Here is a 12,133-nt window from a genome sequence, read left to right as displayed (position 1 = left end):
CCCACCCCGGCCCATGGCTGATAGGGAAACTGAGGCATGGAACAAGGATGCAACTTGAGTGGAAATCAGAGAGATGATGAGAAAAGGGAACTCAGGTCAGGGCCTCAGCAAAACTTCTTCCCCGCTCTGGCACGTGCCGTGTGCCTCGTCAGCTCTCTGGGCCAATTTAAGTAGGCTCCTGGGACAGCGGTGAGCTAATTAGTCGAACCGGGGTTTGCCTTAATTGAAGATTTTCTGAGTCCACAGCCAGTTTTTATCACTGGGGAATAAGGTGTATTTTTCTGCATCAAACTGGCTGAGCTTCCAGGTGAGAGACTCTCAGCCCCAGCTCCTCTACCCACGGCAGGTTTGCAGTAGCCCTTCTCCAAATGTGAAATAACACCCCCCAGGACCAAACGCCTCCTGGGAGGACATGGATTTTGTTTCTCTTTTGCGATATGCAAAATGCAACTTTTGCAGCCCAATTTATTGCAGTGTACCCAGGGGGTGCAAGTATCTGAGCCAACACATCAGCACTTGGAGCTCCATATGAACAGATTCAGATGTCTAAGCAGAAAAATACATAGATAGTTAAAATCCACCCAGGATTTAAACAGGGAGAGTGTGTTTCAGCTCATCCTGGCCTGCAGTGAGTGATCGCCCATCTCGGTGAGGGTTTGATCCTTGATTTATGCCTTGGGGACGGAAACTGTTGGGCAAAGGGCTGCTGTCTGCTTCCTCATCTCCCCCAGGATTAAACAGTGCTGGACAAGGAGGAGGGCAGAGCTTGATGCCTGGGTTACAGCCACAGGGGGAAGCATTTCTGATTTAAGGGATATTTCCTGGTGACATTGACTTCAGCTTTGGGGCAAGCCAGCATGGGAACTGCAGCTGCCAATACCCAGGGCATCAGCCCCCCCTGCCGCGTGCCACGGAGAAATCGCATTTTGTTGCTGTTTCTGGGGATATATTTTGTTGGTCAACATGCTGAATTGGTCTGCAGGGGCAGAAAACCTGCACCATGGGGATGCTGTGGTGATGGGGGGGGAAGCAGCCACTGCCTGAACTGCCTTTTCCTAGGGGACATGCTTGGGGTTGCTGTAGAATTGGGCCAAAACATTCTTTTCTGTTGAGAAATCTGTTTTGTTCTGCACTGAGTGTGAGGCAAGAGCGAGCTCCTGGCCACCCCATCGCAGCAAAGCTTGCGCGTGCCCAGCCCTCTCTCAGCATCATGCCTGCCTGCAGCCCTTTGCACCAGCTTTGATTTCTTTATCTCTGGGCAATTGCAAATTTTTGGACCCTGAAGGCTCAGGGCTAAGCATAGGGGTAGTTCAGGGATGCAGATGCATCGCTTCTCAGGTGGCATGGACTGACTTCTCCCTCTCCTCCAAGAAGGGGATGATACCAGTGGGCAACGCAGGCAGCCAGGGCAGTAGCATTATAAATCGCCTCCCCGACCTGCCACTTCCTCCTCGCTCTGATTATTTGTGCACTGACCTTTGAGCTGCTGCTGGACTAACCTTAAACATTTGCACGTGCAAAGGGGCTCTTTTATTCCAGTGGTGTGTATCTCCCTGTGCTGTGCCTTAGCTGGTGAAACCAGGCACGAACTGGGCAGAGGTGAGCTCCTAAGTCATTTGGAAATGTTGCTGCAGGACACAAGAAGTCCCTGTTTTCAGTGCTAGCTCCTGACTTGCAGGCTTTGGAGGTGATGTTTGAAATGGGCTCTCAACTCTGCTGCTCACGTCTGGTTTTTAATTTTTTTTCTGGGTATTTCAATGGGAAAGCTAGCTAAGATCTTAGCTTCACCTTGCTGGCTGCAAGGGGTGGTCACTGGGCTCAGCTGAGTCACGTCACACCAAGGACCAATATTTTGCATTCTCTGGTTTTATTTCGGAGCAAGAGAAGAGAGTCTGCAGTGAAGCAAAAAGCAGAGGGAGCTGACAGGCTGTATGGGGAGCTTGATCCAAGGGGAAATGTGCGTCAGCTGCAAGGCTTGCGCTGGTTTCCGTCTCGCCCTTTGCAGAGACAAGGTGCAGGTGTCCACCCCTCCCTTGTTTTTCTGTGCTGAAACATTGCATCTGTGCTGCTCTCCCTCCTTGGATCTAGTGTATGATGATGCAACTTCACAAGAAGGTTGTTGTCCTCGCCTCAAAGCCAAAAAGCCCCAAGGAGGAGACCCACCAGGGTTGGGAAATGATCCTACATCACTTTTCTTACCAGTTTGGAGGTGGTTTTGCAAAAAGCCCTTTGCCTTCAACACCGCCAGGCTCGTCCCCGGCACTTGCTGCGACGCTTGCGCAGCCCCTGGCTGCGCCTCCGACAGAGCCAGGCTTCTTGCTCACATCTGCAGGCACCTCTCTCGCACCGGGTCCCGAAGCCTGCAGAGACCAGAGAGAAAGCACATGTGAGACCACCTTTTTGGGAAGATACCCAGGGTGCTGCCCTGAAAAACAGCACCACGAAGGAGGGTCTGGAAAGAGGCATCCTGAACCAGGACTGCGGGGACTCACCGCAGATGGGCATTTCTTTCCGGGGCTCTAAGAAGGGTGGGATTGGTCCAAAGCGGCACCGCCGTGCAAACAGCTTGGCGTAGCAGCAGCCCTGGAGCATGAAGCACCTGCAGTGAGAAGGAGAGTCTGGCCTCATCTGAAACGTGGCTCTGGGCTGCTCCTTAACCTGTCTGAAACAGGCTCTGCAATGGAGCCACCAGCATTTGCATCCTCCTCCTGCTCTAAATCACCCCGAAGCTGCTCTTTCCAGCCTGTTCCACACCAAGCCTCTTCTCTGCTTCCCCATGCAACCCCCACCCAGCTCCAAGAGCCCTCATGCATCCTGGCTTTGGGACTGTTCCCATCCTCTGGTGCCTTCAGCTGGGTGTCGCTGACACGACCCTACTGACTACAGGGCTGGGATGCAGGGTGAACACCGCCTTGCTTTCCCCCCTTCCCTAAAACCTGTTCCCTTCCTGCTGCTGCCCATCGCCTGGTCTCCATTTTACAAAGCTTCAGAGGATGCTGCTTGGGGTGCTCACAAGCCCTGGGGTTACCCTGGGGCCAGCATTAGCTGTCCCAGGGCCAGCATTATCCATCCTGGGCAGCACTGCCTGTACCGGTCCATTGAAGCATCCGATGTGTTGCTGCTGTCCCATTCCGAGTAGCAACCACGGGCGGTCAGATTTCCCATGGTCCTTCCCTTGAGTCGTGGTATAAACGTGCGTGGGCGCTTCCCATGGGCCATGAACACACCTAGAGTGACCCAAAAATGCGATTTTTGCAACTTATATGCAGAAATGAGACCTGAGGAGCCAGGGGAGAAGAGGAGGGCTTTGCTGAGAGCACACAGGGGTTTGGGGATGCTCCCCGCAGTGGCGTGGGGCTGCAGCCCGGCTCCTGTCCATGGGTCAGGGAACGGCTGTGCTTACTGCAGGCAAACAGCACCACCAGCATCAGCAGGACCTTTATCTTCATCTTCCTCTCACTGGGCCTGGGAGAAGTGGAGGACAGACTCAGCCAGGCAGCATGGGCTGGTTGACAGGTGCTGCCTTGCAAACCTTGTCCCTCTGTATTCTACATCAAATCCCCCCCCAGATTTGGAGGGATGAAGGCAGCCGTGCTTTCTTGCATCTGTGCTGCTGCCTCTTGGCTGAAAGCAAACACTTTCTGAAGCTCTCCCACCTCCCATCCCACCACTTTTGGCACCCAGGGCATCCCTTTGCAGCAGCAGTGCTTCTATCCCCATGGGGCTGCAACCTCCCGGCTGAGTTTTTATCTGAAAGCAATGAGACTTTATCTACAGGCATGGAAAACAGCAGAAAGCGGCACGCCTGCTGCCTCCTCCCAGCCCCCCCCCCCCATATTTTTGTTTCTGCAGCAGCAATGCAACCACCCCATCGCAGCAGCGGGGCAAGGGTGGGAGTTGCTCACCGGGGGATCGCTCCAGCTCCGATTCCAAGCTGCCAGCCCATCCTCCAGGCCAGAGTGCTGCCCTCCCTGTCTGGCCTGCAGGCTCTGAACTGGAAGCGCTGAAATTACTTGTCTCTCAAAACCACTTTGTGCTACGCCCCTTCCCTCGCTGGCCAAACCACCCCTCTCCTCATGGGCTGCAGCCTGGAGTGACGCAGGGGCCGAGGCAAAGTTTTTGCAAAGTTTGGGGAGGGTGATGTTGAGGGGATTTCTCTCTCTGCCCAGTAGCAGCTCACAGAGGACCAGGGTGGTTTAAGCATGTTGTTTATTATCATGTTGATTAAATTTACAGCAGCACTAATGTGGCGCACGCAGGCAAGGACATAGGTTGATCCGGATGCAGAACCAGGGCGTGTGCTCCAGCCCCGCATCCCAGCTCCCGTCACCGGCACCGGTGTTTGGGGTAGAAGCGGTAGCGTTTGCTGTAGCTCCCGATGCTTCGCTTCAGGCAAAGCGCCAGGCTGCGGTCACACTCGCAGGTGAGCTGGGCGCACCAGGAGCTGTCTCCTGCAGGCAGAGAAGAGCCCAGGGTCAGCCCCGGTGTGGGCTGGGGGGGTGACACCCCCTCTGCCAGGGTCCTACTTACTGCAGGAGGGGCTGACGCTGTGCCAGCCGTAGCTGCATCTTGGCGTGGCAGCGGTAGCTCAGGAGGTTGTTGTAGCAAGTATCGTGCAACTGGCAGCATCTATACGGGAGATTGAGGCTTTGGGGGTTGGTTTTTTTTCCCCCCTCACCCCCTCAATTTGAAACCATGCAAGGATGTGTTTGGGCAGGGAGGTTTTTAAGTGGGTGCTTACCTGTCCGTGGTGTCCTTGGGCTGCCCTTTGCCGCCCAAGCCGCAGTAGCAGCCATAGAAGGAGTAATGCAGCAAGGCGTTTTTCCCCGTCACCTTCGTGATCATCTTGTGCAGCTCCCAGAGGCCCCCGTCAGCTGGGGACAAACCTGTGGGGAAAAATCGATGGGGTTCACACTGATGCCCAGCTCCCCATCAGCATCCTCCCACCCCTCTGGCCCCCAAGTTGGTACCAGGCTGGTGATGTCTTAAAAATTAGTAGACGCAATGGAGAGGAAACCTATCCCCGGCTTGGCGTGGGAGAGCTGTAGCGCATTTCGGAGAGGTGGTTATGAGGAAAGGTGAAGAAATCACCAGTCTGGTCCGAACCCATGGATGCAACTGCATGGAGAGCTGTGGGACTGGTGCAAGCAAGGACACTTACCCCAAGCAAACAGCACAGCAAAGGCGAGGAGAGTGTTCATCTTTTTGACAGCCCTGGGAGAAGAAAACAAACCTGGGTAATTCCCCCATTATAGCAACCACTTTCTTTTTTACTTCCCACCTTGTCCAGGGCCAGAGATGCTCCCCACCTCTAGAGATCAGGGGAGATGAGGGGGGCGAGGATGCACCCGTCGCCATTGCGTCGGCACAAAGCGCTGCTGCGTCGGGGATGGGAAGCAATGGGAATTGGATGGCAGAGGGGCGGGGAAAAAGCAAAATGAAGGAAAAGGAAGAAAAGTTGGAGGAACGATCAGCCCTCAAGGGCTGTACCCTGCCGCTCTGCCTCTGGGCTGGCCTCTCAGGTAGCATCTCTTTTGCCTCCGCTTTCTCAGCATGGACCTCGCTCCCAGCTTGCGCTGCGGTTTTTGGTTAAAATAGAAAAGGGAGGAAAAGCGTTCTTCCATCCCCGCTTACCTTGGGAACGCCGCCGCTTGCTTGCAGGGCCCTGCAGCTGGCAGGGCTTGCTTTATATAGGGTTTGCTCCCTGCCATTGGATGCTCATTTTGCCCAAATCTGCTGACTGGGCTTTTCTGCAAAGGAGAAGGTGCTGTCCTTCCCCTTTACAGGAATGCAGGAAATCCCCCCAACACCACGGCTCCGTACCCCACGCACAAGGGCCGGTGAGGGCGGGATGAGCCGGTGAAGCAGCGTCATTTCCAGCCTGAGGAGGAAGCCAACGCTTGCTGCCCCTGGCTGGAGATGCCCGAGGGCCTTTTTCCCTGCCCTCCCCAGCACCATGGTGCTGTATCGGGGGGGAAATAATAGCCCTGATTCAGCTTTTGCACCCCGGCAGCCACGAACGAAGCAGGTTTGGGGTTTTTGAGGGGTCATACGCCTTGGGAACTGTCCCTCTGCCATGCTGCAAAGGTGACTCAGCAAGTTACTGGTTCTTTGGGAAAAGTAAAGAGACAACAGTAAAAGCATCTCTAAATGTGCTGTTCCCGGAAACACAGGATTACACAGATACTGGATGATGAAAGGGTCACCCACTGTAAGAGCAGAATGAAGCAAAATGGATGTTTTGGGATGAGTGACCACAACTTCCCGTTATTTCTTTCTCTATGATTTTTCTGCCTCCTCACTGCAACCCCTATGCAGAACTCATCCCTAATGGAGAAACCATTTAATCAACTGCCCTCCTAAATTAGCATCTGCCTTGGGACAGACAAGGCTTTGAAATCTTCCCTCCTCTGTGGATAACTGTTATTTAGCCTTAATTTTGGCCACCATTTTTGCATAAGTGTCACAGGAGGGTCTCAAATCGTCCCCAACATTTTCCCACTTCCATTATTCCTGTAAAAACACTGTTTGGCTGTATCTCATCTGCCCCTTAATGCACCGTTTTGTTTTAGGCTCCGGGAGTGAGTTCAGCTACCAGGAAGCAGTGTTGGGAGAAGCCAAAAAACCCAACTGCCATCAGGACTCACCACTGGGGCATTATTTTGTTAACAAACCCCAGGGAGTTTTACTTGGTGGCATTTATTCGTCCCCGTTTCTCGATGCAAAGTGCTCTTCCGTAGCTGGGGATCCAGCAGCAGCAATATTGCTCCACTGCAGGATAGACCTGGCCATAGATCTGCGAGTTACAGCTGTGGTCAGACCTTCGGCTTTTTCAGGCTGCTGCCAGGACCACGGAAATATTGGGGTGTCAGGCAGCTGGTGTGGCTAAGGTGTGAGATGCAAAAGTGCTCCCCAAACTCGGCAGCCCGGGTGCCACTGTTGCAATGCCTCAATCTCAGCAGCTCTGACAGTAAAACACCACAGAGAATCATGTCAAATACCTTTTATTTAATTATCTTTGCTTGGAAATGAAATCAAGAGAGAAAAGAGAGGAGGAAGGGGCCAAGAAATAGAAGTCGACTTGTCTTTCTGGGAACTGGGGGATCTCCATCTGTAATGTGCGTGCCCTTCCTCACTCTAAGCATCACCTTGTGGGGAGCCTTGCTGGCTCTAGCTCCGCTCAGCCCCCACATCAGCCCCCACATCAGGCTTTTCTCACCGTAGCAATGGGGAAAGCCAGTCAAAATCTGCAAACTTGGGTGCAGATTTCTCCTCCTCAGCACTGGAGCATACTTCCTCGGCATTTCAGCCTGAAATAGAAGCTGTAGGATTTATTGTAGGAATGCAAAGCGCTCGCAAAGCACGAAGCCACCGCCTTGTCGCATAGGCAGGTCTCTCGCTTGCACCAGCTCTGCTCGTTACCTGCAGGGGAAAAGACATGGTGCTCTGTGGTGGCTTTTCAAGCTGGCATCGGCCATGGGGTCCCCTTGGAGCACCCCTGATGCCTGGAGCCACCCAGGGGAAGCGCATGAAGAAGGGTGCTCATCCCCTATAGCCTGCCTGCATCCCTTGTAATGCCCATTTATTTATTGTATGTTGCGTCCTCCTGTACACACCCACAGGTTTCATCCCTGGGGAGGATGCCCTCCTGTGTACCCTACTGGGGTGTCTCAAGGAGTGGCGCCCATTCCCTACCTCCGTGGGATCCCCCCACACGGCGGTACTCACTGCAGATGATGTCTCCGTTGGTGACATCAAAGCTGTAGGGGGTTATCAGGGGTCTGCACTTGCTCTCTCGCAGCGTCCTGTAGCAGCAGTCGTGGACATGGCAGCACCTGCGAGGGACACCACGTCAAACTGCTTCCCTCAAAACCTCCCTCACCATACTTGGAAGGTAAAGGAAGGTCCAGCCTCAAATTTAAGGTGACTGGGAGGAGGGGATGACAAGGCAGCAGCGAGATGTGGCTGAAGAATGGCACAAAACCCCCTCTCTGAGCACACCAGCGCCAGCAGACTGCCAGCGAGGAGCTTTTTTATGGACCCCCCAGCACACCCTGCACTGGGATGGTGAGTGGCGATGCTTTTCCAGGTACTCACCGGTCGGTGGAGTCCACCGGGGTCCCTCTGCCCCCGATGCCGCAGAAACACCCATACCAGCTGTAGGAGAGCAGGGCGCTTTTCCCCGTGGCCGACTGGATCATCTGCTCCAGCTCCAGGACACTGCCACGAGCTGGCAGCAGCCCTGCAGAGGGGCAGAGGGATGGGCTTGCACTGGTGCAGAGCGAGAAGACAGGCAGCATTCCCCACACCTCGCACCAGGCAAAGGAATTAAATAAGTCTGGCGTTGCTGGAGATACATGCTTTCAGGCATGTGAACCACGAGAAGCCCCCCAAAAACCCTGGAGGATTATGTCTGGTTTCTGCAGCTATCTGATTCAGTCTGGCAGAAGATATTACTGCTCTCGGTACAGGCTGTGCCACACCTGCATCCTGCAACAGGCAATGCTGCATTGCCAGGATCAGCCATGGGCTTGGCACAGGCAGGAAAGCAGGTGACAACAGGCTCCAGGGCCCCTTGAAATAAATACGGATCTCAGCATCCCAAAGCCTCACCATCACAGAGACCTCCAGGAGTACAGCAGTGCTACACGAAGCATTAGAGAGAAACTGCAAAATTTAAACAAAAACCTGAATTGTGCACAAAGACTCCAGGTTTATATGTCTTTTTTGCCACACAGACGAGATCCCAGCCTGGCCTGGTGAAACCGGGGCACTTACCGCAAGCCAAGAACACAGCAAAGAGGAGATTCTTCATCCTTGGGCTGGCCCTGGAGGAGGAAACAGCAACGGTGGGCGAAGAGCAGCACCCCGGGTGCAGGGCAGATGCTGTCCCCATGCCCGCACCAAGGGCAGGGAGCCAGTCGGGTGCACCCTGGCAGCACCGCACAGTGACATTAGTGTCACTGTGGATATACAGAATTGTGAAGGTATCACCGTGCCCGAGTGCACACAGCTGATGCCCAATGGGGCCTTTTGACTCCAGTTTTGGGATGCAGCGGTTGGCAGGGACGTGTATAGGGACACAGTGGTTGTCCTGCCAGGGGCTGATGGAGAAGCTCACTGCCTGCAGCCTCCCACCGCCACTCCCCAAGCTGTGTGATGAAACAAGATGGCAATAAATTCCCCCCTCTCCTTACCCTGCCTGGTCTTTGCAGCTCCGAGACCGCTGGCTTAGCAGGTTCGCTTTATATAGATGGTGAGGTCCACCCCCTCCTCTCTCTGTGCTGACGGTGCTGTTCATCGCAGAGCTGGTCTTGCCGAGTGGCCCCTCGGTAGAGGAGAAAGTTCCCATCCTTACCCTTTACAAGAAACACGCGTCTCCCTGCAGTGGCATGCTGCCAGCGACGCTCCCTCCATCATCTCGCATCAGCTTGTCGGCTGGGCATGAAGCTGACTCCATCTCTTGGGCTGACATTGCTCCTGGATGAGGCCACTCAATGTCTCAGCAGTGGTTTTAAAAGTTGTGGGATTTGGTGGCTGGAGACACAGGACAAAAGCCATTTATGCCAGAAGGTGCAGAGCTGGCACTGCAGAGGTCATTGCATCCTTGTTCCAGCTGCGGAGGTGGCACTTTGGCTTCTGTGTCATCTCGAGTGGGTGCTTGGTTTTGCCAACTCAGCACTCTGCAACCTCGGAGGTGGTTTCTCTCAGGTTTTTCGCTTGCAATTGTCCCCTCAAATCCATGTCTGCATCCAAATCTGGCCACGCCAAATGGCAAGGGGAGGAGAAGGGAGGTTGGTGACTGCTGTGGTCTCATTTTGTGGGTCTGTAGCTTTTCCGTCCTGCCCTCAGGGCATGGGAGACTCCAGGATTGGGGAAGGGGTTTGTGAAATTAAATCATCAGCAGGGAAGGCTAGAAACGCCATGGAAACCCAACTCGGAATGCTTTTTGAATACAGTTTACTTAATCACCATAACTGAGACGTGACATGAAGACACAAGGGAGGCAGAAAACCAGAGGAGATAAGAAACAAAAGCTGCTATCTTCCCTGCGAAACCGTGGGGCCGAGAGCAAACATGCACAAATGCACGGTATCAGGCATGTATGCAGGGCTCCACCCTCAGTAATTAACCACACTGCTAGGGCAGGAAATTCAGGGAGGGGGCAGATGGTAAGAAAATGGCTCAGGGGTCTGTATTTGAGAAGAAAACCTCTCCTTGAATTTCTTGAGAGCCGCCAAAGCTGCTCGCTGGAAGGGATGTCACCTCCCGGCTGCCCTCCAAGGCTTGTGGAGATGCCTATCCCTGGGGCTTTTCTTCCCTCCAACCTTTTATTTCCTGCTGCCAAGTGGAATAACCCCCCCGAGCCCAATAAGGAAAGGATGGAGAGCAACAGCTCGCCTGCCTCCCCACTCTGGCGTGCTGAGTGGCTTACCCACCCGCCACCGTGCACAAAACCACATTGGAATGCCACGATGCAAACCCATGGGCATCACGCCAACACCCAGACCCCCTGCCTTCCCCAGATGACCTTTAAAACCATGGCATCCCCCATGATTAAGCATCCCTTCCCACCTCATCCACAAAAAGCTTCCATTATAGAAGATTTTCTCCATCGTGGTGGTTATTATCTGCACCGCTCATGCTCATGTGCTTTGATGTTGCAGGGCCTTGCCCCTCGGGGCAACTTTGCTGCTGTGTTGGCCTGATGGGGGAAGATGGTCCTGACTTCTGGGGTTTTTGCTGTAGAGTTTGGCTAAACCTGCATGAAAGGCACTGGGGGCCTAAATGGAGACCAGAGGGCTGGGATCACACAGACTGGGGATCCACAGGTGGCTTTAACCAAACCTCCTCATTTTAAGCCCTCCTTCTCCACGGAGGATCTCAGGAGAGCGAGCACGCAAAGCTAAACCCTCTCTTCAATCAAGCCACAAACCCAAGGGCTTTAAAATCACCCGTGGAAGTTATTATCCCATTGGAAACATTAAACCTTTCAGCCTTCCTGTGGAACAAACAAAAAGGGATATCAACCCACATATCTGTTTGTTCAGGGCCATATTGAAATGTAAATTCGCCTGGTGCTTTGATGAGCAAAGCACGTGTCTTCGCCTACGATATTCCTGAACGTCCTGTGGATGGGATGAGCCAATACACAACTATTTTCTGACCTTCTGAGCATGCGGCTACGCCTTGATCTTCCCCCACCCGCAGGGTGGAGATCCCCGATTTGACGGTGGATAAGTTATCTTGAGTTATTTATTGTTTCTTGCTGCCTTTGGCTGGCGTCTGTTAGCGGAAGAAGTGTCTGGTTAACTAGAAGCAGGTTTAAAAAGGGATTAACAGGGAGAGATGGCAACGCCAGCATTATGTGTTGTGTTCCCACAACAAAAACTGTCTCGGGGATGGTTGATAGCCTGGGGGATCAGGTCTCCCCCTCCCCGTCAGCCAAGCTCACAGGCTGTGGCTCTCCCAGCACAAAGCAAGCTTCAAAGTCCCCCAGGAGTTGGTTTAGGTCCCTGGATGATCTTGTGCCTAAAGCAGAATTTTTTAAAGGTATTCTCATTGAAACTAATGAGTTCGGTGTTTACTTGTCCGGTTTTATTCAGCCATGGCTCAGGTGAAGCTGTTCAATCAGGGTCATGAAACTCATGCTACTAAGGGGGGGTGTTAAAACCTAATCCCGTTGTTCCTTGTCTGCTGCCTTTGCTCAGGAGAGGGTCTGATGCCGTATTTTTAAAGTTTCAGCAACAACAAAAAAAGGCTTTCGGTATTCACGCAGGGTGATAATGGCGCGGTTTTGCTCTTGGTGGGACCGGGGACGCGAGAGCTCCCACGGGGCATCATGGCCGCCCTACTAAGGGGGGGTGTTAAAACCTAATCCCGTTGTTCCTTGTCTGCTGCCTTTGCTCAGGAGAGGGTCTGATGCCGTATTTTTAAAGTTTCAGCAACAACAAAAAAAGGCTTTCGGTATTCACGCAGGGTGATAATGGCGCGGTTTTGCTCTTGGTGGGACCGGGGACGCGAGAGCTCCCACGGGGCATCATGGCCGCCCCCAGGCCTGGTTACATCCCTCAGACCCACACCGGGGCACCACGGCCATCCCTGGGCCCATCCCACAGGCCGCTGCCGCGCC

The 12,133-nt window shown here is 53.7% G+C and overlaps 3 protein-coding genes across 3 annotated transcripts; all 3 read right to left on the bottom strand.

Moving 5' to 3' along the window:
* Positions 1–2,235: 2,235 nt before the first annotated feature.
* On the bottom strand, positions 2,236–3,974 carry LOC104133164 (basic phospholipase A2 A-like). The gene is made up of 5 exons (XM_009646534.2): positions 3,906–3,974; positions 3,404–3,465; positions 3,092–3,227; positions 2,493–2,599; positions 2,236–2,360 (listed from the first exon to the last, which is right to left on the bottom strand). The coding sequence occupies exons 1-5, from the start codon at positions 3,944–3,946 to the stop codon at positions 2,236–2,238; spliced, it is 471 nt and encodes a 156-aa protein (XP_009644829.2). The 5' UTR covers positions 3,947–3,974.
* Positions 3,975–4,326: 352 nt separating this feature from the next.
* LOC104133105 (basic phospholipase A2 F15-like) lies at positions 4,327–5,207 on the bottom strand. Its single transcript, XM_009646475.2, is given in 5 exon segments — positions 4,327–4,451; positions 4,531–4,562; positions 4,564–4,629; positions 4,742–4,886; positions 5,162–5,207. Coding segments are annotated over 5 exon segments (408 nt in total). The 5' UTR covers positions 5,202–5,207.
* Positions 5,208–7,276: 2,069 nt separating this feature from the next.
* Positions 7,277–8,818, bottom strand: LOC104133103 (basic phospholipase A2 homolog ecarpholin S). Its single transcript, XM_009646474.2, has 4 exons — positions 8,779–8,818; positions 8,098–8,242; positions 7,729–7,835; positions 7,277–7,422 (listed from the first exon to the last, which is right to left on the bottom strand). The coding sequence occupies exons 1-4, from the start codon at positions 8,813–8,815 to the stop codon at positions 7,277–7,279; spliced, it is 435 nt and encodes a 144-aa protein (XP_009644769.1). The 5' UTR covers positions 8,816–8,818.
* Positions 8,819–12,133: the final 3,315 nt, after the last annotated feature.

This window comes from Egretta garzetta, unplaced genomic scaffold (genome assembly GCF_000687185.1).
Source record: "Egretta garzetta isolate BGI_Z169 unplaced genomic scaffold, ASM68718v1 scaffold69, whole genome shotgun sequence".
Lineage (NCBI taxonomy): Eukaryota > Metazoa > Chordata > Aves > Pelecaniformes > Ardeidae > Egretta > Egretta garzetta.
The sequence above is the reverse complement of the archived record's forward strand: the minus strand, read 5'-3'. Positions and strand labels throughout refer to the sequence as shown.

Coding starts and splice junctions, on each gene's coding strand:
- LOC104133164 (XM_009646534.2), bottom strand. CDS start 3,946: ATGGGCTGGCAGCTTGGAATCGGAGCTGGAGCGATCCCCCG. Junction 3,228..3,403: donor GGTGGTGCTGTTTGCCTGCA/GTAAGCACAGCC, acceptor GGGTCACTCTAG/GTGTGTTCATGGCCCATGGG. Junction 2,361..2,492: donor GAAAGAAATGCCCATCTGCG/GTGAGTCCCCGC, acceptor TGGTCTCTGCAG/GCTTCGGGACCCGGTGCGAG.
- LOC104133103 (XM_009646474.2), bottom strand. CDS start 8,815: ATGAAGAATCTCCTCTTTGCTGTGTTCTTGGCTTGCG. Junction 7,836..8,097: donor CCGGTGGACTCCACCGACCG/GTGAGTACCTGG, acceptor TGTCCCTCGCAG/GTGCTGCCATGTCCACGACT. Junction 7,423..7,728: donor CAACGGAGACATCATCTGCA/GTGAGTACCGCC, acceptor TTTCCCCTGCAG/GTAACGAGCAGAGCTGGTGC.